The sequence below is a fragment of the Melanotaenia boesemani genome, chromosome 8 (assembly GCF_017639745.1).
Source record: "Melanotaenia boesemani isolate fMelBoe1 chromosome 8, fMelBoe1.pri, whole genome shotgun sequence".
NCBI lineage: Eukaryota > Metazoa > Chordata > Actinopteri > Atheriniformes > Melanotaeniidae > Melanotaenia > Melanotaenia boesemani.
The window spans coordinates 11,825,229-11,852,815 of NC_055689.1; the positions used below are offsets into that span (position 1 = coordinate 11,825,229).

A 27,587-nucleotide genomic window follows, 5' to 3' on the forward strand; every position below is an offset into this window, starting at 1 on the left:
TGTTGTCCTGGAAATATATTTGTCAATTATTAATTATATTCTAAATAGTTATTAAAATTAAGTTACCGAAAAGACAGACTACTGAACTGGTAGGATAGAAAAAAAGGGTCTGTGTGGGGAAAAAAACATAGGAATTTCTGACTGCACTGATATCACTGTCTGCATCAACACAGGGAAAAGATTAAAATAACATAAGGACATTGTTATGATCTGTAGGCTTTTATTTAATGATACCTATATCCTGTGAGTTTTAAACAAATATCATTTAGCTTTAGTGCTGTACAGCTACACAGTAGCACAATGTAGTAAGTCAAGGCATACTGTGTAGACAGCCTCTTATGTACTCCAGTGCATTTCCTCCCTCAGGGTGCTGGTAATTTATGAAAACATTCCCTCTAAAAAAAAAAAAAAAAAAAAAAAAGAAAGTTGAGCTAGACAGGATCTGACCTGATAATATAAGTGCCTCAGTTTATTTCATGCACTTACAATTTTGAGTGCATTGATTTGTGTGCATGCGTGTGTACATTCCAGTTTTCTTGACTTTTATCTTGTATAAACTCGGTTGACCAGCCAATTATCGCGTCACACTTTTTATGCATTGGCAGTCTGGGTTATACAAGCATATTCCCTTCAGTTACCTCTTATTTATGTGGTGAAGATTCGCAGCAAATGTTATCTCAGGACACTTCATGGGTTAAAAAAAAAATCCAACTAATTAAGAAAATATGAAAAATAAACTTACTTTTTCCTTGTTTGACCCTTAGGTTTGAATCAAAATAACATTGTTTTAATTACAACAGGCACAAAGTATTGTTATATACTGAGGCCTCTAGTCTTTTAGTCCCCAGAGCAGAGGGGTCCGTGACCCCTATGGGTTCTGGCCGGGTACTGCAGGAGGAGGTTGTGAATTTTTTGGTTGATAAGACAGTTTTTTTTGTTTGTTTGTTTTTTTGCCCACTATTTTCCTCACACAAATTTAATACATATGAACATGAATCCAACATATTTTAGCAAATGACTGAATGGAGCCAAAAGATGGTATCATTTGTTAATAAATGTACACACTCAGCAACACGCAGGAGCTCTCTCTCAAGCTGGGCACCAATTCATTCACAGCAGGAGACTAGCCTTTACCCTTCCCTCCAAGCCTTGCACGCAAAGTGGAAGACCCGCCCCTATTACTTCTGTGTCAATCACAAGGCCACATGTTACATGCTTGCTGTACCAGGTTCCCCGTGATTGGCCAACTACAACCAATTCAATGAGTGGAAAAGCTAGCACAAGAGACATACCCTCAACCTCAAAATATGCAAGCTGTAAGGCAGCACCTGCTACTGATGTAGCAGCTGATCGGGGTAAACACAAACAACTACAGACCTGAAAGTACACATGAAGTGTGGATTTACCTTAAAGGAAACAAATGGAAATGAAATGCTAATGTGTGTCAAACGTATTGCACTGTGAGAGACAAATGAGCTATGGCTGGTTTAAAAGTGGACTAATTGCAATTTAAGTAGACTCTGTGACTCAATGTTCACCTTGCATCTGACATTTTCACTGAGCAAAAAACAACCTTGACAATTCTATGCAACATCACAATGCACATGCCATTCAGCTGTATAATGGTCCCTGCTCCATCTTTCCATCTGATTAGGGGTCCTTGACTGGAAAATAATTTAAAGGATGCTAAAGATGAACAGAAAGCTCTGAACACATGCTATGACATCATTGTAGAGCTCCCCATGTGTTCTGATTGTTGAATGACCAGTAGAACACATAGTTTATTTTGTTGTATTCCATTCCTTTTGCTTTATAGTTTGCATTTTTTCAGTGACTTCAAGAAAAGTAAATACTGTGAATCAGTACTTTTGACAGTTTTTTTTTTTCGAAGTTTCCTCCTTTGTTATTTTTTTTCTTCTTCTTCTTCTTCTGTCAGTTTACTCTGCAGGTGTACTCCACCTACTGTGTCTGTCTGTATATCTGTCTGTCTTTTTGAGGATTAGTCATCAGATGCATTTCTATCGTATAAGATAGCTGTCAAAAAGACGTATGCATGATTCTAAGATTTGTAGTCGTATTTTTGTGTTAATAAAAGTTTTGTGCACAAATCAAGGCTGTCATATATGTGCGTCTGGTCAATTTTGTGGATTAGGAGTTGTTTTATGTGAGTATGAATCTTAAAGCTGTGAGTGCAAAATCTTGTGAATACAACTCCAATTTCTACGAAGACAAAGTCTCCTATTCTGTGTGGACACGAATTCACGTTTTTGGGTACGAGTAGAAAAGTATTCAGATGACGTCACAAGGGAGGAGTAATCAATCTGCCGATTGTACAAAACACAACAAGCTCCAATTTCAAAGATGGCTGAAGAAATTGCAGCGGGAGGAGCTACCGGCTCAAGTGAAGCATCACAGGTAAGATGTTCAAGCGGTCTTTATTTATATATTAAAGAAAAACATACTATTTTCAATAATATTCTTTGATTTAAAGACGTACTGCTATAGTTTGCCATGTCGGGTAGTGCTAGCATTAGAAGCTGGCTTGTGCTATTAGCATTGATGTAGCGTGGAAACTATAAAATGTTTATTCTTAGACAATGTCGATTGAAATGCGACTTTTATGGATTTATTAATTACGCTATTTAGTCGATCAGTCTGTCCTCGCCAATCCTCTTTTCCATTTACCCCACTCCCTTCGTCCACCTTTTTTTTTTATTCCACTCCTGCGTTGTTCAGAAGCTGAGGATAAATCAATCCATGTACCGGTGAATAACCGTATTTATTATATATGTCATGATATGCATATTTATGTAATCTTCTCTGCCATAAACACGATATTGCGGGGGTTGCGGGGGCGTTTGAGTGACGTGACCTGGGACGCCGATGGAGTGAAGAGACTTAATTCCTCCCAGTAGAAAGTTGCAATGGATTTCTTTAACCATCACTATTACTCTGAAGTTGGTTAAGTACCGCGTAAAACCTCATAGGGCAAATATCTGGCATATTTCCTCCCTGAGCATCATCTTTGTCATCTGATCAACCAGCGGAGCACCGTTGCTAGGGGCATTGGCGTCCCTAGCAACGGTGCTCCGCAAGTCGTGTTATACTGTTTACAAAAATGACAATCCATTGCAACTTTCTACTGGGAGGAATTAAGTCTCTTCACTCCATCGGCGTCCCAGGTCACGTCACTCAAACGCCCCCGCAACCCCCGCAATATCGTGTTTATGGCAGAGAAGATTACATAAATATGCATATCATGACATATATAATAAATACGGTTATTCACCGGTACATGGATTGATTTATCCTCAGCTTCTGAACAACGCAGGAGTGGAATAAAAAAAAAAGGTGGACGAAGGGAGTGGGGTAAATGGAAAAGAGGATTGGCGAGGACAGACTGATCGACTAAATAGCGTAATTAATAAATCCATAAAAGTCGCATTTCAATCGACATTGTCTAAGAATAAACATTTTATAGTTTCCACGCTACATCAATGCTAATAGCACAAGCCAGCTTCTAATGCTAGCACTACCCGACATGGCAAACTATAGCAGTACGTCTTTAAATCAAAGAATATTATTGAAAATAGTATGTTTTTCTTTAATATATAAATAAAGACCGCTTGAACATCTTACCTGTGATGCTTCACTTGAGCCGGTAGCTCCTCCCGCTGCAATTTCTTCAGCCATCTTTGAAATTGGAGCTTGTTGTGTTTTGTACAATCGGCAGATTGATTACTCCTCCCTTGTGACGTCATCTGAATACTTTTCTACTCGTACCCAAAAACGTGAATTCGTGTCCACACAGAATAGGAGACTTTGTCTTCGTAGAAATTGGAGTTGTATTCACAAGATTTTGCACTCACAGCTTTAAGATTCATACTCACATAAAACAACTCCTAATCCACAAAATTGACCAGACGCACATATATGACAGCCTTGATTTGTGCACAAAACTTTTATTAACACAAAAATACGACTACAAATCTTAGAATCATGCATACGTCTTTTTGACAGCTATCTTATACGATACATTTCCATTTTCTCCAATGACAGCCTTCCGCAGGAACACACACACAATTTGTATAGTTCACTTTGTGGTTTCAAATCACACTGTTCCTCAAAAACACCTGACTCACAGGAAATCCTTTTAGCCTGATATAAAGTGAGAATCCTGTGGCTGCAGCCATCACATTGCGGCACCGCTCCCTTCTATCTAAATGCATTATTCATAGATTGTTTATTTATTTATTAGATTTAATTGTTAGTTTACTGGGAGTCTGGCTCCATGTATTGTGATGTAAATGTTTTGGCTTTGGATGACACAGTCACTCACAAAACCACACACATTTGCACATATAGCTAGACAAGTGGTGATGTGAGACAGCCCACGTGGCTGGTTTGGAACAAAGAGTGAATAGACAGTTGTCGGTACTTTGTCCCAGTCCAGTGGCTCGCCTAATGAAACGTTCAGCTCTGTAGTGATGGATTAGTCTGACACACGCATATACACACAAAAAACATAAATGCATATTTTGCAATACACAATTTGCCAGTAAAAACTTTCTCATCCTTCTCTTTACTGTATTTTTCTTCTTATTACTTTCAAGACACTAAAAAGAAATTTATTTAGCTTTTAAGGGATTTGAGGGATTTAGGGACGTTTAAGAGTTATGTTGTGAGAGTGGTTTATCTTCATACTTCTGATGCTTTCTCTGTCATGTTCATTTTTGTTTGATGATGTTTTTTTTTTTATTTTTTGTTCTCACAAATGAGACCAGCCAATAGAGCTTTCAGGTCACGCAGACCTCACTCTAGACCCACAGCTTTTCTGTCGCCTTAACTTAACTGTCACCCTGCACTTCAGGCATGGATCTTAGTGCAGCATCATCAGCATTTCTTCCTACATCACATCTTCCTCTACCTGAACTGGAGAAACTGAACCAGAGCAAGACTATATTGTGACTTTGAGGTAACGCCAGTGTGTTGTTACTTTCTTTCTGGTTCATGATGCCATTTTGTTGTGAACTACTTGAAGCAGATGATGTAACAAAAATATTTGGAGGTAAAGAGCTCCATACGCCAATTTGATGTATAATAAAAAAGGTTTTATTATAAAAAGTGACATCTTACACAGCTTTGCAGAAACCGTGAGGTTTTCTTAAAGCCAAAGTTGAGAATTCCATACCAGTGGCCCTATATAGGTTCACAAACAAAGAACATTCCCAGGCTAACATCTGGAACCACTCCTGATACTTGTATATACTCTATGTAACGTTATAATCTATACGGTTTGTAATAGAGTATGGAGCAGCAAATCCAAATGGTCTCAGACCCAGGTTTCTGAAGGTCCCATCAGAACAGCTTTAAGACTCTTTAACATCTCTTCAGCATTAGCCTTTCAACTTTTTGGACTCATAACTGTTTATTTATTGAAATGGGCTTAGAGTTAACGATTCCACCATCTACCTGCTTCAGAGAACCCACTCTCATCTGGACAAGCCAGGCAGCAAAGTGAGGATCACATTCTTTGATTTTTCCAGTGCTTTTAACCCTTTTTCATGCATTCACTGAAATACTTGGAAATTTACATTTTTAACCATAGAAAAGACTGTTATTGTAATATTATTACAATTATTACAACTTATTACAAGACTTTAAAACTTGGATACATTTTTTCTAAAATAACAACAGTTATACAACATAAGTTGGTCAGTAATAACATTTTTTCCCCTAATTTTTATGTTGAGGACTGATCTCGGTGAAACAGCTGGGATGGAGCCTCTGATCTTTGATGATTGGTGTGGAGAACTCAGTGTGGTTCTATGAGTTCATGGACTAGCCTGCATAGGCAGTTTATATGTCCAATTAAGTATATAAATATGGTCATTCACATAATAAAGGGTTAACACAATTTAGCCTGTACTGTTAGGTGAGAAGCTTCAGAAAATATAGATGAATGCTTCCACAATTACACGGTTTACCCACTGAATGCCAAAAAGACCACAGTTTGTGAGACTGAAGGGATGTGTGTCTGAGAGGGAGGTTGGTATCACAGGAGCACCACAGGACAGTACTTTTACATTTCCCTATTTACTCTGTGCACTGTCCTGGGATGCAGGTGGTAGAAAACTATAGATACCCGGGTGTTCACCTTGGCAACAGAATAAACTGGCAATGCATTACTGCAGCTGCTATGCATTATCAGTTCAGTTATGGTACAGTTTAGCTAAAATAATCAGAGGATATCAATCATGAGTGGCTTAGATTCAGCTAAAGTACTTAACTAAATGTAAAGGTATATATATATATATATATATATATATATATATAATATATGTATATATATATATATATCGTTCAAAAGTTTGGGGTCACTTCCCTATTGAATCCCATGACAAAGTGACCCCAAACTTTTGAACGGTAGTGTATATATATATATATATATATATATATATATATATATATATATATATATATATATATATATATATATATTCTGCGGTTTTGAGGTTTCTAGGCAAAACATATTTGAGGGTTTGTTGCTAAACAATTAAGATTCCCTACTTATGAATTCATTCAAAGACCCTGAAATTCTACAGAGTTAATCTTTAACACATACATGAGTTATTTATTATGCACTTAAAATATTTAAGTTTCAGTTAGGCTTTTTTTCCCCCTCTTTTTTTCTTCTTTTTTCAGTCTTCCACAACAGCAGAACGCCCCAAACACATGGCATATTCTCTTGTTAACTTCAAAATTAAAACAGTACAAACACTCCCTGTGTAACACTTGCCCCAAGTTCACAGATGGCTGAGTTGTGTTTGCTCACCCCACTGTGATGTTATCATACTCTGTTTGGGAGTGGAACCACCATATATTACTGTGTTCTCTTTTGGGAAGACACACAAACAGACACTGACACACAAACACAGAGTAAAAGAGAGAGAGGTGTTGAGTGAGAACTTGTACTGCTTCAGCTAATGTTAGTGAATGAATGAACTGTAAAAGTGCAGCTTTCTGGGGCGGAAACAGAAGAGGAAGAAGAAAGACAGGAAATCAATTATTTGTCTGCAAGTTTAAAATGTAGTTTTTTTTCACAATTTGGTTGCTGCTTACATCTTAACAGCTGGTTTGTTGGTTCTTGTAACATTACTACATGTGTGCATGTGTGTTGGTCTTATGAGCATGTGCAGGCATGGCACATTTTGTTGCCCGCAGGCTGACAAACAATAGGAACTGTATCCCCTCATCCATGTTCAGTGATGACTTATTTGTTTCCCAACTTGGACTTGAGGAAAGTAGTTACACTAAGACGGAATATCTGAAGACAGAGAAGACAGAAGAGAAAAATTAGGTTAATAAGCAATAACAAAAAATTACTCAAAGCGAAAAAATATCTGCTGGGAAAGTAAAAGAAAGGCACAAATAAATAATAATAATAATTAAAGCCGCAAGCGGCATCCATCGGGTCCGAGCGGCCTGGACCCCGCCACCCGATGTCGCCATGACAACAGGTGGTGTAATGCGTTAAGGATCCAAGCTGTAGGAATCCTGTCAAGTCTGGTGCAGTTCCCGTGTATTCCTATGGAGATATGAGCAAACCGTGTTTCATGGCGAGAAGGTCATTTTCCGTCGGTTGCCATGGCAACAGGTGGTGTAATGCGTTAAGAACCCAACCTGTAGGAATCCTGTCAAGTTTGGTGCAGTTCCCATGTATTCCTATGGAGATATGAGCAAACCGTGTTTCATGGCGAGAAGGTCATTTTCCGTCGGTTGCCATGGCAACAGGTGTTCAGTTGACTTCTTTGCTGGACTTGGGGTGTTACACATATGAATCCTGTGAACTTTGGTGAAGCTCCCATGTATTCCTATGGAGACATGAGCAAACCGTGTTTCTTGGCGAGGTCATTTTCCGTCGGTTGCCACGGTAACACGCTTTCTCCTATTAGAAAGATTTGAATAGCGTTTGGTCCCCAACTTGTCAGGAAGCTTCCCACCAAGTATGGAGTCGGTGGCACGAATCGCCTCCGACTAGTTCGTTCAAATAGCAGTGAAATCCAAGATGGCGGGCACGCCGTTGTCATGGCAACAGGTGTTCCATTGACTTCTTTGCTGGACTTGGGGTGTTACACGTATGAATACTGTGAACTTTGGTGCAAATCCCATGTATTTCTATGGAGATATGAGCAAACCGTGTTTCATGGCGAGAAGGTGTTTTTCCGTCGGTTGCCACGGTAACACGCTTTCTGCTATTAGAAAGATTTGAATAGCGTTTGGTCCCCAATTTGTCAGGAAGGTTCCCACCAAGTTTGGAGTCAATCGCACGAATCCCCTCAGACTAGTTCGTTCAAATACGATGTGTGTAAAGTGCAAAAAATTGCCAAAAAATGGCCGCACACGCCAAGATGGCGGGCACCCAGTTGCCATGGCAACAGGTGTTAGATTGACTTTTCTGCTCGACTCGGGGTGTTACACGTGTGTGCCGAGTTTCGTGTTCCTACGTCGAAGTAGACTTTCGGGACCCCATTCATTGTGTTATTTTTTTGGTGTCTAGGTGGCGCTGTTGAGCCAATTTTGCATTGAAAAGTATGCGGGCCTTATAATATCCAAGTTACGCCGGGCTTGACGTGTGTGCCAAAATTCACAACTTTTCATGGGTGTTTAGGGGGTCAAATTTGGCGTCGAAATGCTTAGGAGAATAATAAACATTACAACTACAATAGGGTCTCGCCATACCTTGTATGGCTCGGACCCTAATAATGTCATAGATTTATATTTGGAAACAAGAATGGAATTTGAAAAAAAAGGGATCTTGGTCATGAAAAGCTTTACATTTGAGGAGAAGAATTTTAAATTCTCTTCTAAATTTACCAGAGATCCAATGAAGAGAAGCTAAAATTGGAGAAAAATTATCTTTGTTGCTATTTCTCATCAAACCCCTCGCTGCAGTATTTTGGATTTTTTACATTGGTAAAAGAAGGTGATGTGACAAATTTGTGTGAGTCAAAAGGACAAATCCTGAAGCCACAGCTTGAGTCACTCTGACTGTCCTCATTAAATATGGAATATTTATTTAAATTTTAAAGTTATAAGAGGTAAAATAGCATCTGTAAGGTATCGCTGAACTATACTGTTGTTCTCTATGTATGAAGTAACACATTACTTTCTGACAGAATCGGTTCACATAGAAACATAAAGCAGCAAAAGCAAAACACAATCAAGCACAAATGCACTTTTCTATAATGCAGGTAAATGTTTGTCCTTCTTTTCAGTTCATCTGTTTCACCTCTTCACTTAACCAGATGATTTGATGATAAATGATTAACAGGTTATCACCGAAGCGCTATATGTGCACTGGTTCGTCGCTGCATTCCCACTTTCTAAAACACTATATAGAAAAATAGCCAAAAAACACACATGCGTATGTGACAGCTCAGGCGATTCATTAGATATTTTACTGGCCATTTAACTTAGAGGGTAACTGACACAGTATTGTGTGGATGTGTATTTACGTATGTGCCTAGAGGCAGACAGGAAGGGAATCAGAGACATTGAGAGCAGATATTTTCAAAAAGATAAAATTGTTAAAAAGACAGAGGGAAAAATAACCTTTGAAATGATTCTCTCTCCAGTTTTTCAAACACTAGGTTTATCCCATTGGCCTATTATGAAACTTAGAGACAAAAGCTTTCTAATCCTGGCTCCTCTGCTCTGTCTTTGATGACTGGATGTGTATGCAATGAGTGTGCGTATGTGAATATGTTGGACTACTATTGTAGGGCACTGAATTGTGTGAACTACGTTCCTTGGCTGCATGGCGCTGTGTTTGTGCAAACCTGCAAGTCTTTGTGTGCGTGTCTGTATGTTTATGTTAGATTAGACTGAAGCGAAGTCATCTCCGTGGGGACATCAGGCTGTTGCCGCATCAAGAATAAGATACATCAAAGAGAAAACAAGGTCTACACAAAAGCAGAGAAGCAGAGGGCTTCTGTATGCAGCCCGAGCCTTTCACTGCTGTCAGAGACATTCAAATCAAAGTGGGAGAAAGTGAAGATAGAAGGAAGGTAGATTTGTGGAGAATGTATCAAAAGCAGTAGAGCACAGTGAAACAAATTCATAGAAAAATTAGCATCCAAGAAGTATCTTCTCTTAGTCAGAAATTAGCTTGAGAGTAAAAATTTGCGATGCTATGACAATCTGAATTGCTCTCACCTTCCCCTCCACCTTTCACCCCACACTCTGCTCTTTGAGCAGCCTCTCATCAACTTGATCTACTGGTTATTTTTTTTAAAAACAGTGGTTACTACACAAATTTTGTGAGAAGATCCAGATATCTGGCAACACGTGATCCCAAACTGACCAATCGCAAGGGAGTACCTTAGCTGTCTGCATAGCAGGGGTGCACATCAGGTCTGAAAGAGGTGCGCATCGAGCCTCTGCAGAGCTATGCCAAGCCTACGGCGGTTACGCAGATGCTGCACAACCATAAATCCTGCTTTACACATTTGATAGTGAGCTTGGGTTTATCTGCATGCATTTGTATGTTTGTCTGTAAACTTTAAGAATAGCCTGAGGTGAACTAATGGACCCCTGGTTAGAAACTAAAACCAGAGGAGCAGGAGAAAGCTCTCACAATAGCTAAAAAAAGCAATTCAATATTCTTTATAATTGTTTGCAATGGAGGCAGAAGACCTCAAATAACCTGTTTGTAGTTTCAAATGCTACTGGCCAGTCATGTTTGAGCAGTGGTTGCATTCACTTTAACAGGGACATAAAAAGATGAAAAACACACTGGCCAAAATGAAATCTGAAATCTGAAAAACATTTTAATTGAAACAGGAAGCTATTCTCATTATCTGCTGCCTTCAGAGTCATCATTATTAGACTTAATATAATGTGTCCGCCACTGAACTGGGAGACTCATTTCTCTATAGACTTAGTTTAATCTTTTTATTTCTCCAGACTTTTTCCATTACGTTGTAGATCACTGTCAGAATGCTATTTTTCTGGTCTTTAATAGCTAATGTGCAAAATGTATTGATTGTCGCCTCAAATTTAGTTATTAAGAATAAATTAAACAGCAAAATCTGTTTCTTTTTATTTCCTTTTTCTTTGTTTTTCTTCTCCGGACTCCATGTTTGTCTCTCTTTGTCTTTCTTTTTTTCTTTGGTGAGCATTTTAAATCAGAATCACAGTAGGGAAGAAAGTTGCCTAGTAACAAGTTGAACTGCACACACAAACACACACAGACACATCTACATCTCCTCTTCCATCCAATCACACTTTTTTTTTTCTCTTTCTGTGCATGTTTGTCTCTACAGGGAGTTCGGCTGGAGGGATCCAGAGCTGCCAGAGGTGATCCAGATGTTACAGCATCAGTTTCCATCAGTACAGTCTAACGCTGCTGCTTACCTCCAGCACCTCTGCTTTGGAGACAACAAGATCAAATCTGAGGTACTGATTTCTGAGCGCTCTCTCTCCTTCTCTTATATATATATATATATATATATATATATATATATATATATTATGTATTATGGCTGTCAAGTGATTAAATCAGATTAATCCCAACTTACAAAGTAATTAATCATGATTAATCACCATTTGCGACTGAAATCTGCAGAAAGAGAACCAATGCTTACTTGGGTTTTTCTTATTTTTTTTTTTTTTTTTTACATTAGATGATCACTTTAGTTGTAATGATCAGTTCAACATCACATAAAATCAAGACCTTAAAAAGTATTTGAGCCCCCTTTTCCCAGGTCGGTGCCCCTGCCTGCCCCCATCTAAACTTTTCTAGACTCCTGTCAGTTACTTTATTAGAGAAGAGAGCTCCCCTGATTTGTATCTCAGAACCTGTTTATAATTTCTCTCACTACATTCATGGTCCCTAAATGATCAGACCTGTGGCTCCAACATCTGCACAGCACCAATGATTTAGTTAAGACATCCCCTTGTTTCTGTGACAGTGACATGGATCTGATCGACATGAGTCTGATAAATGTTGCTTACTTTAGCTAGCGCGTCCAAGATTAATACTTTTGGGTAAATATGTGCCAGTGTGAACCATGAACTAGTTAGCTAGTTTCCTCTTTCTAAGCTGAACGATAAACAAACACAACACGAGGAGGACGGTGCTAGCGACAGAAAAGGGGATCAGCTGATCACCGACAGCCGTTATGTTTCACAACAGGAGAGGGAGGGGGCGAGGAGGAGGCTGCCATGCTGTGCAGAGTGCAGATGACCAGAGGCACAACATTTGTGCAAACTATGAAAAAAGTTGTGTTTTTTTTTGTTTGTTTGTTTTTTTTTTTTTAACACAGGACAAGTGCAGGTGTTGAAACTTCTCACTAGTAAAGTTTGAGTGTTAAAAGATCCTCATGTTGTCATTCCCTTTAAATCCATGCCAGATAACTCACTTTTTCCATCTTACTTCTAGACACTTCCATGTCTCACCGTCATGAATGACGGCTGCTGCGCATGCATGAAATCCATTAAAAATTTTAATGCAATATTTATATAGGTTGGTAGGTAGCTAGATAGATAGATAGATAGATAGATAGATAGATAGATAGATAGATAGATAGATAGATAGATAGATAGATAGATAGATAGATTATAGGACACAAATAAAAAATAAATAAAAAATATTTCCATTTAAAAGATGCAATAAATTTCTTTGCATTTAGTTGTTAATGCTAATGCAGTACTGGGTGTTACTGAAGAGGACTTTATTCTAACAATGCACTTCAGTCATCAAGCACACCACTTAAATAACCTGCTGCTGCAGTCTGGTTGTAAATCTGCCTATTATCAGCTTGCTTTATTGCAATGCTATTTTCTGTGACACACTTAACATGCAACATCACCTGCAGTAATGAGAATTTGTCACTGTTCAGAGGAGGCTCCATCCTTCCTTTGTATATCTGCATGAGCTCCAGCATGCTCCACATCAAATGTCATTAACTCCTCACTATGCCCACTTTACACAGCTTTGGATATAGCCCTGTTCCTGAACTCTCTCCTCCCGTCCTTTAGAGCTGTCATCACGCAGTGTCCTGAACAAAACTCCTCCATCTGTCTCCTCAATGTCAACTCAGTTCAGCTCAATTCCACTTTATTAATCCCACTGGAGACCATGGATTTGAGGGTGAACAGAGTTCTTCAAATTGCAATCAGCCAACAGGCAACGAACATGGAGCATAAGACAAAATGAGAGAGAAGACTGATGACATGCAGTGATGTGGAACAGAACTGCCAAAATCGGACCCTACAGGCTAAACCATTTTTTTATTTTTTGCCCTTGAGAAAGATGCCTCACTGGTGAAATAGCATACAACCAAAACATCCTGTCACTCATTTGGGATACAACTAAACTCTTCTGGTATACAAACAGTATTTTACAATTCTGTTTAGTAAAAAAATACATCTTCTTTGTATGATTTGCATCAGTGCATATATTCTATTAATTTGCAATCAGTACTCTAGAGTTACTGTGATGTTCCTGGACAGATATTAGCTAAATATTCCAGATCCAACACTCTTCATTTCATCCTGTGGTCTCTTAGTGAAGGCCATTAACTCTCTGAGCATCAGTGAAACAGGTTTTCACTGAAAAGCTATTGTAAAAACTAAGATGAATCGACTAGGTTTGTACAGTATCTGCTAAACTGATTTGTGAAGATCAGAGCTCTGAAATGGACAGAAAAAACTACAAACCTGCAAATTTCCCTTTGCTTAACTGCTTAGTAACAGTTCAGCGAAGGGAAAGTTGCTAGATTTACTGAAATACCTACTGCAGGGTTAGTTGACATGGAAACAAGCTGTTAGCTAATAAGATATGTCTAAGCTATCTAAATAAGCTATGTCTTCTGTATCTGGCTAATGCAGCGTGTGGAAATCACACAGGCTGTTGAAAACCTCCAATACTTCACTACTTAGTTGCACATTTGCTGTTAGCTAAACAGATGTTTAGCTAAACTCATGACTCTGCAAAATTTTTTGCTTCCATACAGTCAGTCATGGTGATGAAGCATTGTTTCTACCTTTACCATGACTGTCACATAATCTGTCTCCTGTGCTTATGTTTATGTTCATACATTCAGCCCCTTCACAAAAGTTTAACAACTTGTGCTGTGGCCACAGGTCTTTGGGACACTGATTCTCCCTGTTAGTTTTACAGACAGCTCAGATACAAAAAAGCTGCAGAAGTACAGCCTGTGCTTTCTTTGGCTTTATCATCTGCACAACCTATACACCTTGTACACATCCCAATAAGCACACACCATCAGTTATCAACAATGGCATTACCTCAGCACTATATTTACCCATCTGTTTTTCTGTAAATCGTGATTTCTGCATGTTATGACCTATTTTTTGTACAGCTCATCCTGTACTTTATAAGAATTGCTGCAACCATGTTTCACATTATGCTCTATCTACTGTTGCTGTTGTGTCCTCTTACATATTAATGAAGACTCACATCTGGTTTCTTGGCTTGCTTGGGCAATTTCCTTATATCACCTACCATGTGGAGCCATGTTGCATTAGACACAACCCAGATCACAACCAGGAACGCCTTGGTGCTGTCAGGTTCTTTCATAACCAGCTTTGTGCAGTTCGCTTTAACTGGGAATTACATGTGTATTCACTTCTGTTGCATTCAGGTTCCTCTTTGGGGCTTGTATTGTCAGCATATTCCAATGAACCTATTTAACCTATGCTTTAATGTGAAACTAATCATAAAACAAAGATGTTAGTGGTTAAATCTATGAAAACTGACATAGTATTTGTCGTAAGGCAACAGGCCTACAGTGATATGTCGAAAATAATTTCCTAGAAAATGTATTTCCTGTGTCAGATTTTTAGCCACAGTGCAGCAGCAGTAAACTTGATGCTCTTTATCTTTACTTCATGTCCCAAAGACATAGTGATGCAAGAACAACTATCTTGCTCCTGTGCTGCCTCCCTTTAATGACTCTTGTTTTTTATAGAGAGCAGCCAGTCTGCCCTACATTTTCTTTTTGTCTAGACTGAAAAAAGAGAATGCTGCACACACAGAGGAGTGACAGGCAAGAGAATAGTGGCTTTTATTAGAATGATTCTTACATCAGTATAATAGAGGCGACAGCATACAATGTTTTTTACTCTTGATGAACATCAATATTCATATAGAAGCACATAATTGAATTATTTGAACTACTGAGGCCTTAATGTCTAAAGCTTGAATAGAAACACTGCTATCATTCATGCCGTACTCCTCTTATTTACAGATTCGACGGCAGGGTGGAATCCAGCTGCTGGTGGACCTGTTGGACCACCGGATGACAGATGTGCACCGCAGCGCCTGCGGAGCCTTGAGGAACCTGGTGTACGGCAAAGCCAACGATGACAACAAAATCGCCCTGAAGAACTGCGGAGGTATACCCGCTTTGGTCCGACTGCTACGGAAGACCACAGACGTGGAGATCAGAGAGCTGCTCACAGGTATAAGACATCTTAAATCACAGTATTACTTAAAAATTTAAAACCAAATATAATTCCTTTTTCTACATCAAACCTGTAGAAAGCTTGGGAATCAGTACTATATTTGCTCCTGCTTTCTTCCATACAGCCTTTGTACTGCCGCTCTGCTGTCATGGCTAATAATGTCAGTGCAGGAATCCAAAGGCGTAGCTGGAGCAGCAATGGCAGTCAACCTGACCAAAACATTAGCATGCAAAACAGTTTCTAACAGGAGGGGCATCAAAGTATCAGAGGCTTCAAACTAGAGCTCCCAAGATTTTTGGGATGCTGGGAAGGTTTTTTTTTGACTACTTTCAATGAAGTGAGACAACAGAATTTAGATTAATGATATGATATTTGTATGAAGGTTTTAGTGGGATGGTAGATAGTTGAATAAAACGGTTATTTTCCTACAGAAAACTTAAATTGTTTGAACAGTGATTTGACTCCATGCAACTCCTTAAATTAGAAATTAGAGTACAGGCTCTGAGAAGCTCAAATCTTTATTACCTGACCAAGAGCACAAATTGACTGATATGCTACAAAGTTTTTGAGATTATATTCTGAATATATTAAGCAACACACACTATGGAAGGGTATGTCTGGAAAGGTATTGCATGTGACATCTCATATTTTTCCTACTTGCTCAAGCACTACCTACCTTCATATAGTTACATGTTCTCAAACAGACATTTTTCTCCATAGGCAGTACAAGTACATTCAAAGTGTGACATTCAAATATTGTTTTCAACAGAAATACAGAACCACACAATCAAAAAGGAGGGAGTTGTTTACCACATGCCTGCTTCTCAGCACTCATCACACATACTTGTCATGTCAAGCTACACTAGTATCCACAACATGTTTGCATTCTCTGTCAGTAAACACAGACATCCTCCACATCATTAATAATGTATTTAGGGTTGATTAATTTGAGGTTTTAAGCTACACTGGACCTGAAATGTAGACACAGATAGATTAAAGGATTACCAGTCGTTCCTGTGCCAGGGTCTGTATATATATATCCTTCTAGTTGGCATCGTCAGGGTCAGCAGCAAGAAAAGCTGTCAGCTCTGGATAGGAATGAAAAGATGACAAGATGACAATGATGATAAGAAAAGGAATACTATTCAATTGTCAAGCAGGTGTACACTCTGAAGAGGAGGAGGTGGATGGAAGTGTGGATACTTCCACATCTCTGCTAAGAGCTCTGGATCATGTGGTCATGTTGTTACTGTTACTACAACTCCCAGTTTAATGTCCTATTTACTACAAAGGTCTGGAACAAGACCACCAACTTAAAAGGTTCAAAACGTGGACAGGAAGTGACTAAAGATGGTTTAAAAGACAATAATGAAGGAAATGTATAGCAAAAACCAGAAACCTCAGAGTTTTTTTTTTTTTTTAAAGTTATCATAATTCCTTTATTTTTACACAGTAAATATCTCAAAGATCTTAAAGTGATTTTGACGTTTTGAAGTTACTGTTGTGGAGTCTTTAGATGTTTTCAATCTGACCTGGTCGGTTGTGGGCTGGATGAAGAAAAATACATTGATATGGCCCCTTTCTTCTGTTCCACATGTGAAAGTGAGTTTAAATCACATCAACCTTCATCTCAGATGTCTAACATCCTTTAATATCAATAAGTGATGCAGCAAAAGAGAAAGGACGTCCTCTAGGTAACAGTTTAAAGCCATGAAACTGTCAAAAGCTAGCTTTGAGTCTGTATCTACTCTCCAAATCATTTCTAGCAGCATACTTGAGAGAGGAACCTTTTAATCCTTAGTCATGCAAACAAGACACTGTCATAGATACAAACAGGAAAACCCAAAGTGGCCTCGGTACACTCACATACAAGCAGATGTGATGTAGAATATGACTTGTGCTTTTCTGTCCATGAGTATGTGTGTAGTGAGTCTAGAAAGGGTTTTAGGCTTAGCAGAGATAGAAATAAAAGGGTTTTGTATGCTGCTAGAGTCTTAAAGAAGATTACCATATAAATTAGAGCAGCAATTCAAGGCACGGAATACAGAAATCCCTCCTGTCACAAATTAATCAGCTGAACGACTGACCGGACGCAGACAGACCGAGCTCTCCTCTCTCTTTCAAAGACCCACAGGAAATAACTCTCTCTTTCTTGTACTCTCTCTGCGTTTAGGTTTCCGTAATTGCTCCCTCCTTCTCCTCCTGTCCCCATCTCGTCCTCTTTGCCTTTCTCCATCTCCGTTTTTTTCACCCTTTATATCACCAGCCCAGTGTGCTGTTCCTCATTCTCTGGTGAGCGTTTTGAATCAGAATCACAGTGGGAAGTCAAGCTTGCCTGCATCATCTGCTACAGATTCAGCTGCCCACATGCACACACATAAACACATAGACAATAGAATCGCTCACAAAAATACCCTCTCTCAGGTGTGCAGTTTGCTTTAAATCAGAAAAAGTCTAACAAGGTTGTTGCCCTTTGCTTTTGATTTGTTCTCCCATCGTTTGCTTTAGTCATTATTTCACTTTTCTTTCTGCTGTTTTGAATTAAAATGATCGTTTGAAGGGAAGGAAGCTGATTTAAAGCAACAGATATCATTCTGCCTTTGCAGAATAAATGTGGCATGTATTTGGAAAGCGAATGTTCGCTTTTGGCCTCTATCCACTGCCGATGCTCAACAAAAATAAAAATTAAAAAAATGTAGGCCAGCCTTGGCATCTTCCTTGTATTTTCACTTGTTGTGTGTAGTCTCATCACCAGTCAACAAGCAGCTTGTTGTAACTGCACCTGCATCAACAAAAACATCAGCTTGTAAAGAAAGACAAATTGTTAAGGCCTCTTTAAGCAGTTTGAAACAAAGATATGGGCTAAAATATGCAGCTGTTCATCACCAGCAATCCACATGTGGAAAAAAGAAGAAAAATGAACCTATTTTTCTTAATATTTGCATTCTCTGCAGAGTTCAAATCTATCAATCAGATAAAATACTGTTGCATTAATCCGTTAATTTACTTTTCTTAATGTTTAGTTATTTTATTTTGACATTAGACCAATTCAAATTAAAGTGTGAAGGCGTTTGTGGAAAGATGATTTAACCCAAAGTGCAGAGACATACTAACAGCATGATATAAGCCCTCCAACAGAGTTCCAAGCTTTCTGAAATCTCTTTATTCCCTTTTAAACTCTGCATGCTGTAATTGTAATGCAACTTTTTCATTAGCTCTCAGCAGCATGCACTATAATAAGCAACAGGTCTGAACCAGTTACCCTAGTGTAAACTGTTAAAAAACAGATATGGACCTAGATCCAGTTTATGAAAAGTAAAGAGATGCAGAACCTTTGAAGAAATTAAGAAAATCCAGATTAAACACAAACTGCCAAAAACTGTGGATTATTTACTAAGAACAATTCCATATTTACAATTAGCCATCAGATCAATACTGTAGGTGTATCCAAATACATGTTGTACTGATATCAATACAAAAATGATCACAATGAACAAGACTGCATCCATGCAAGAGCATGTTTGCAACAGGTCTGGTCATACATGATTGGCTGGACCTGATATTGTGAATATCATTTATAGTGAAAAACTTTAATGAACCAGGTAAAATGATTTAGACAGAGCCCTATGATAAAACTTCAATTTAAAGAGAAGCATCATGTCATGCAGGAAACATAATTTTATGGGAAAAATACTGGAATTTACAATACATTGAACCCACTTTAAAGGCTCTGTAGAAATATGACAGGAAGAGCTGAATGTTGTTGGTATCTTTCTGAAATCAGCATTTACCCCTTAAACATAAACTCAAGATATAAAATATATCTACACTGACATCATTAGACTGATGTTATATCCAGACTCCATGTGGACTGCATGCTTCTGAATCGGATTATTTAAGACGCATCCATATAGTGAATAGATAATATAGCGTTGTGAGACTGTAGGTCCTGCTTGATCTGTGTTGTATGAGGGATGAAGAAGTAAACTGCTGTGCAGCTAGCTAAGCAATCACCACCGATTGTTAGCACTTCATTCTGTTTTTCTGCAACAAAGTTGTTCAAATAACTTATCTTCCTTCTACAGACTCAGAGTTTAGGTTTGTTGTTGTTGTTGGCCATAACAGGGGATGTCTCACTAAGACACCCTGTCATTCTCAAGGTCAAACCACCACTAGGGAGAGTCTTTGTGTCACCAGTCTGTATGCCAAACTATCCTGTATACAAGCAGCTCCTAAGGATGCTGCTTGTTACACAGTGATTGCAGGTAGAGTTTGGGTTTGTTGAGACCCATTAAAAGCTTTATATTTCTCACTTTTGGAGTTTTAGTGTTGTGTTTGCTTTCTTTCTGGTCAAGGAGTCAACAGTTTTAGATGTAGCAGCCCAGGTTTTGAGTATTCATATTGAGTGGTCTAAAGTGGACCTAATTGGTTTTTTACTCATTCAGTCCAGTCTTTGTACCTGACCATTGTCAGAGGGGTGTTTTTTAATTTGTTTGTTTTTTTGTTTTTTTTTTATGTGAAACCACTTAACACTGACTTTGATTATTGCTGCATAAAAAAGGCACCAAACTCAATGAATAACACAGTGCTGCATTTACACAAAACAGAAACCTTAACAGGGAACCAAATTTAGGCATTTTGTTCAGGCTGTTGCCAAGACACACAATTCCCATTTCTTTTTCAATATGAAGTTTCAGACCTTCCAAAAAATAGCAGCAGCAGATTAACAGTACCTGAAAGAGATGTACTAGATATATTGGTAAAAAATCCTGATACAGATGCATCTAATCAGCAATGGCCTGATGAGTTGTTAACACCGACAGCATATGACAAGAGTACATAACATTTTGTCTGGTCACAATTTGATTGTGAGGTACATTGAAATAAAAGCCAAGCATTTCTTTTCAAACTGTTGTGATAAAAAAAATTTTTGTAAATATGCTTTATGAGAACGTTTAAGATTCATAACAGTTAATACAAGCTCATTAGTCTGACACCAGGGCTCACAAAAAAATTAAATCTGAGAGGCAACAAATGAAGAAATAAACAGAAAAGGGATCTAGAGAACAGACATGCTGCAATCTTCCAGAGGAGACAAATATGACAGTGGGATGAATTCAAGACCACTGCAAATGAGAGATGGAAAATGGCATCAGAGACAAAGAGTGATAGCCAACGTATTCATTTCCCTCCCTCCATCTAACAGCGCGCTCACAACCTCCTGCTGCCACTCATGATGTAAGGCTGAGGCAATTAACCTCCTTCATCTGTCACACACTCATGGCTGTGTATGTGTTTCATGCCTCTCAGAGCTTGCGTGCACCTTGCATGTTCATGTGTGTTAGCAAAGCTGCAGTGTAAATCAGGATATGTGTCAGGGTTATCATGTGTGTTGAGTTTGGGAGTGAGCGCCTTTCAAATTAAAGATAAAATCCGTCTGTCTTTCATCTCGGGTAGATGATGTCATACTCTGCATGGTAAGTAGTGATGCAAACAGATGACTTTACTCAAGATAGTAAAACATCTTATTTGTCTTGCAGCTGAAGCATGACATCATGCATTACATTTTGACTGGGAATTTATTATTATTACCTATTACCAGTGGTGCCATCAGGTCTACTCTACAGTGATGCACACTCCCTACTCAGACAGAGAGTTGGTTATTTTCATGACAACTATGCTTGTAACTACAGCAGTTTCACTTATTTTTTGGAGCAGATTCACCCTGTAAATTTCAACTGAGAACAACAACAAAGAAATGTATTTGAGGTGCCACTTAATTTATAATCATATACTTGAAAAAATACAGTTTTAATGGCATTTTGTTATTAAAACAAAAAACGTCATAGCAATATAAACACAAGTTTATGGGATATATTCAGTGTGTGATATAGGACATTGAAATTGCATGCAGCCTTGGTGTTGTTTGGGGAGTAAGTAATTTTTTAACTGACATGGGTTGTATGAAGCACTGTAAGCTTAACTGTAATCTTAACTGTAACTTTACATCTAGAAGAAGAAATTACAAAGCAACATCTTTTTTCAATTTGAATGGTGTTCCTGGGACTAATTGTACTGAAAAATATAGACAACATGACCTCCTAGGACTCAAAACTATCTACATAATTTCCACTGCTCAGGGTAATTTTCACATTAGTAGATCAACTTTACATTATAACAAATCACAGAGCAAGTTTAGCCAGCAGGGAAAAATCACTTTTGCTCAGTTGCTAATTTCTCAGTTGCTAAGTTGCTAATACTTCAAGACAGCATGGTGTCCATTTTGGATAGGATTTCATTAGAATAAATTTAAAGGTAAATCACATTTTAAAGCAAAATTAACATATATTTGATATTTGCCTTGTTTTGGGCGTGTGTAGTCAGATCCACATAAATCATAATACCAGCTAAGAGATATCACAATGTACAAGCTCATAAATGTAAAAAATACTATTCTGGTCCTTTCATTTTTCTAGGCCACTTAGGTTCAGAATTTATATGTCAGGTTTAAATATTACAAAATAAGGTTAAGGTTGGAAGAAATACAATAGGGGTTACACATTTTAGCATTCATTTGTTGGAGTTCCCTTACTGTCCTGTTGATGTTGCTTCACAGTAGCTGCTTAGAAATGATGATAAAAGGATTTGATGCCATCTTAAAATTTGTAACTATGGTTGAAAACATTGCTGCATTTTGGTATGTTGTCAGATCTACAATACATTCTGTGATGAGACTAAACTTTATGTTGAATGCATTAATCTTTTATTTGTGAGCTATGGCTACATTATGCTTTGCTAATGTTAGCTGCAAGAGAAAACAACTAGCTTAGCTCTTTTAAAGCTGATCTCTTCCACAATTACTTGTCCAAACCACTTATTTTGTTAAGATGCATTTGTACAAACAGAAAATTGAGTCAGATGTTGATGCATTGCACCTGATGACTCTTAGCCACAAGCTCAAGGTCAGTTCAGGGACTTTGTGAAGTTTTTATCCAATTTATGAACTAAACCCAGACTACAGGCTAGTTTTACAGCTAACCAAATAAACAAATATCCCCACAGAGTAAAAGATTTTTTTTTTTCTGTTCCACTTATTTTGTGTTCTTCTGGCTACTTTTTCTGCATTTGGTTATAAAGCTAACATAAGATAATGCTAAACATCTTTGAAGCTAATTAAAACAACTGAGCTTCTATTTCTGCCAGTTTTTTCTTACTAAAAAAAGCAATACTAATGCTATTTCACATCAGAGTATTGTTGTTGTATAATATGAATCTATTATAGAACATTATATATCGGCTGTGAGAAATCTTTTTTGTTAGAAACTTTTCTTGCTCATAGTAGGCTAACTAATATAATCCCATTATTTGGTAATTGGGGTTAAAGAAAAGAAAAGAAAAAACACTATGCCCAATTTTATCCTATTTAGCAGAAGATAGTGTACTCCATAATTACTGTAATGAAACCAGAAGTAATTTTGAAAGTATTTTTGGCCACAATGAATGAAATGAATGAAATGAAATGAAATGAAATGAAATGAAAAATGAAATGAAATGAAAAATACTTTATTAATCCCAAAGGGAAATTCAATATTGTAGTAGTAGTAATTTTTTTTTTTTTTTTTTTTTTTTTTTTTAGTAAAGTAAAACAATCACATTAATTAATTAAGGGCTTTGTTCTTCAGCCTGATAGCTGCTGGAAGGAAGGATCTTCTGTATCTCTCTGTCTTGCATCGGACTTGAACAAGCCTCCCACTGAACACACTCTGTTGTTTCGTCACGGCGTTGTGTAGGGGGTGTGAAGGATCTTCCATTATCTTCGTCAGCTTGTACAGAATTCTTTTTTTGATGATCAACTCCAGCGGCTCCAGAGTTACTCCAAGCACAGAACCGGCTTTCTTGATCAGTTTGTTAATTCTTTTCAAGTCTCTGGTTCTGATGCCGCTGCCCCAGCAGATTGCTGCAAAGCTGATTGCACTTTCAACAACAGACCTGTAGAACATTTGCAACATTTTGGTGCAGACGTTAAAAGATCTCAGCTTCCTTAAGAAGTAGAGTCTGCTCTGACCTTTCTTGTAAATGTACTCAAACAGATGCTACCAGTCTACCTTAACTAGCCCAAACATCTGATGACGTTAAGTCTGATTTATCAAGAGGCTTAGATGCACACACTCAAACACATGCATACACAAATGCATATGACAACAAATTCAAACAAAGTTTACAGATAAAAGAATCTGTAATTACACAGTCACAGTTCAGCTGAGGGTGAAAAACATGCCTCTGAAGGGAGGACGCCCTTCTCAGAGCACACAGAGAAATGATAGGATGCTTTAACATTACTACACCTATAATTACAACCATAAAGAAGATAAGTGCAGATATGACAATGGGCAGATATTCTTGAAAGGAACAAATATACAATTACCCTTGTACATAGATTATGACACAGATACTTTGCAAGATGGAGGTCAACAAGAAAAATTATGTGCTGTGTAGCTCCTCAAGGTTATCACAGTATGCATGCATAAGTGTCCATTTTCTACCAGAGATATCAATGTTAAATAGCAAGATGTGATGATTTGTCTCTTACCTTCTTCGACCCTTTCAAGAGCAATCCAAGCTAAAATATGTGTGGTGTACGTGTGAGAGTTAGTCTCTTCAGAGGAAGAGTTGTAATCTACAGTATTGCAGTATGTGTGTTTGTGTCTGTGGCAGAAAGAGTGGACAGTAATTGGTTAGCTGAAAAAAAAAGTGTGGAAAAAAATGTGGAAGTGATTTCCTGCCTTTACTACTTCTCTTTTTCTTTTTGCATTCTCAGGTAATTTTATCAACATCATAGTGATGTATTACATTAATACTTTGGAGCAATATAATAACCTTTTAAATCAGTCCCAAAACTTGAGTGTTGCATATTCATTGTATTTGTGCACATGATGGGTTGCTGCTAATATTAAAACATGAATTTTCTGTTACTCAGTGAAAACACAGAACAGTCAACATGACATCAATGATGCATCATCCGCCACTTTACACTTTATGAGTGAAATCTAAGAGCAGCATCATGATGGGTCTCTCTAAATTAATATTGTAACTAAACACATGAGGGATAGTTGCCTGATTCAAAAACAAATCCTTGAGTTGACATCCTGTAGCTCAAACCATGTAATAAATTCTGATCTTCGGGTATGTAGCGTGATTTGCCATTTCCTATTTCACGACCACCTCTTGTTTATTTTTGGACACAACTGTTTGCACTTGATGTCAGGAGTCTTGTAAACTGTAAACACAAAAGTGAGATATTAACATCCTGTTAGAAAACATACTTATACATCCAACTGAATAATATGATTTTTTTCCTCTTTCCTTTTTCCTCTGTGTAATGTCAAAATGACTTTATGAAAAAGGGCTGTGTCAATTTAAAACATGTATGCCTGGCTTTTAAGGCCGTGTTACTGTCCAAGACTGCTCAGTCAAGCTTCTTGCTGAAACTGGCTGATATTTCACTGGGCTCTGGCCTGCAGTTGTCCTGTCTGTCTTCCTGTCGACATTGTTTTCTCACCTCCCGTGTCCCTGCTGCCCTCAGGTGTTTTGTGGAATCTGTCGTCATGTGATGCCCTGAAGATGCCCATCATCCAGGATGCCCTGGCTGTGCTGACCAACGCTGTGATCATCCCACACTCAGGCTGGGACACCTCCCCACACACACAGGAGGACCGCAAGCTGCACCTACATTCCTCCCAGGTCCTCCGCAACGCCACAGGCTGTCTCAGGTCAGTGTTGCAACAATATTTTTAGCCCATTTTCTCCTAATCAAGAAGGCGTGCAAGAAATAAAACTCTAACAAATTAATTATTTGGTCTTGTGTATTTTCATGTCAAAAAGTAAATATTATGTATTTTCAGCCACTTTGCTAAGAGTGTTTTATGATACAGTCTCTTATTACTATGCACCCAAACACAAAAAAAGTCCTTCAGAGTTCAAAACTGGGATATTTTTAGGAGGAATTCAGTGATATTTTTACTTTTCTACACACAGAAAACTGACAGAGTAAGCTGCATTTAAGATGACTCACCTTTTCATTTTTAGACCTGGTGAACTGTAGATATGATGCTAGCTGGAAGCAGTGAGACAGTCACACATGTTTTTCTTCTTATTTTTGATTCTGTGCTCAAGCATAATGAATTAGCTATGAAATAAGAATATAAAGCTGAAATCATTCTCAGTGAAATGCATAAGAAGTTCTGACCTTGTATCTTCTGATTCATATGTTGATTAACTTTTCCTGATTCACATTTATACCATAGTGTGTCCCTTTTAAGAACCACGTACTAGTGTCTCTTTGCATTTTGAAAAACAATAGAAAGTCCTGTCTCACCATATTAATAACTCCTCTTTCACATAATGTACATAAACACATGTTTTGTTTGCTTATTCATGTTTACGGTTGGTATTAGATGACTTGGCTCATTTCACTAATTAGGAATATAAAGAACGAGAGGATTACAAGTAAAGATAATTAAGGCATGTTAGATAATGGTGGTGTCAGACTAAGCTCATAAACTAATACATCATCTGGTACCATAATTAAACAGCGTGTACTGGCACTGTGTGTTTGAGTGCCAGTGTGCTTCTTTTTGTTACTTTAATTAGTCCTTTTCTGGTCTGAACACCTATCATGTTGTTGGTAGTTGTCCACTTGAGGACAATTGGCTTGTGCTGAATAGACTAAACCTTTTCCTGCACAGGGTTTGGAGTAAGGCATTAATTGGTTATGGTGAAGTTTAGGGTGTGTGCTTGCACTGCAGTCCATCTTAGCTCAATGACACCACTAATAGTGATGTGTGAAATTCTTTAACCCAAAGTGCTCACAAATTTATATTTTACAGCCAAGAACAGAGTTAAAAAATGAATTTCTCCTCCCTTTAGATTTAAAGACACAGTAAATGTATTCTACATGGATAACGGTGATGCTGTAAAACAACCCGATGACAGGGAATGTGTGCACATTTAATTTTTGTTTGCTGAGCTACATTGATTGTTTAGCTGTTGTGGTTCAAGCTGACTGATCATAAACATTTTAATAAAACATAACCTTCTTAGCACCAGACAATGAGCATAAGATATAGCCAACAACTAACTTATGAAGCACTTAGCTCTATTTGCCAGATTATTGGAGAAAAAAAAGTACATGAACACTAAACAAATTAATGTAAATGTTGTTCACTAACTTTGTAACTGCTGAATGGAAAATGAGCAACTGTTTCCTAACAAGTTGGCAGTTGAGATGTAATTATAGGCTTACAAAAGAATGACCCCAAGCATCCCTTACTGTAGGTTTGTGAGTAAAGAGCAACATTAAAATGTAAATTTGATATATAACATATAGCATCACTGTTATAATGAATCCCAGCATCAGTAGCATCTTGTTTACAACCTGAATTGGTCACATCGCAGATAAAAATCACTGATTAAAGCTCTAGTACATATTCTGAGTTCAAGGTCACTCCTAACATGCAGTGCACGAGTGCCAACGCTGTTCAGGAAAGTCCTTTCCACCACTGCTAGGTATGTTCACACATAAATTAGTATTTGTGAGATGTTTTCCAAACACTTTCAGTACTGCCAAGCCTGCATGATGAAATGTCTGTGGCTTAGTCTTGAGCTCATAAATATTTCCTAAGACATGTCGGCTATGTACCAAACATTTTTAGATGTGTTATTCATTACCCTCCATCAGGCATTGGATCATGAAATAAAAAAACATAAAAAAAGACACATGTCTTGCAGACAGAGTGATGACAAATGAGCTGGAAACATCAACAACTTTTTTTTCTTTTTTTTTGTCTTTTTACCCATTTTTGTTTCATTGCTTTATTAATTATTTCAGTTTATTATCAAACAGAATTCATAAGTTTGCTTTAATTGCGCAACAACTGACCTCATTACCTGTGTTTTAACAGTTGAGTGTTTCAGCATATTTCCACACATGAAGTGCAGCACAGGTTGAGTGGGAATCTCTTGGTTTTCGCACACAGTGTGTGTGTGTGTGTGTACACCTCTGTCTGTGTCATTAAGCTCTACTACTAGAGGCT

General features: G+C 37.9%; 1 protein-coding gene across 9 annotated transcripts in view; it reads left to right on the forward strand.

Annotated features, from left to right (window-relative positions):
- ctnnd2b (catenin (cadherin-associated protein), delta 2b) overlaps positions 1–27,587 on the forward strand; it is a 170,677-nt gene that overhangs the window by 116,725 nt on the left and 26,365 nt on the right. For all 9 annotated transcript variants that reach the window (XM_041993031.1, XM_041993033.1, XM_041993035.1 and 6 more), the window contains 3 exons: positions 11,328–11,460; positions 15,279–15,492; positions 25,079–25,265. In XM_041993031.1, coding sequence (XP_041848965.1) covers positions 11,328–11,460; positions 15,279–15,492; positions 25,079–25,265 — 534 coding nt within the window. The remainder of the gene's footprint in view (positions 1–11,327; positions 11,461–15,278; positions 15,493–25,078; positions 25,266–27,587) is intronic.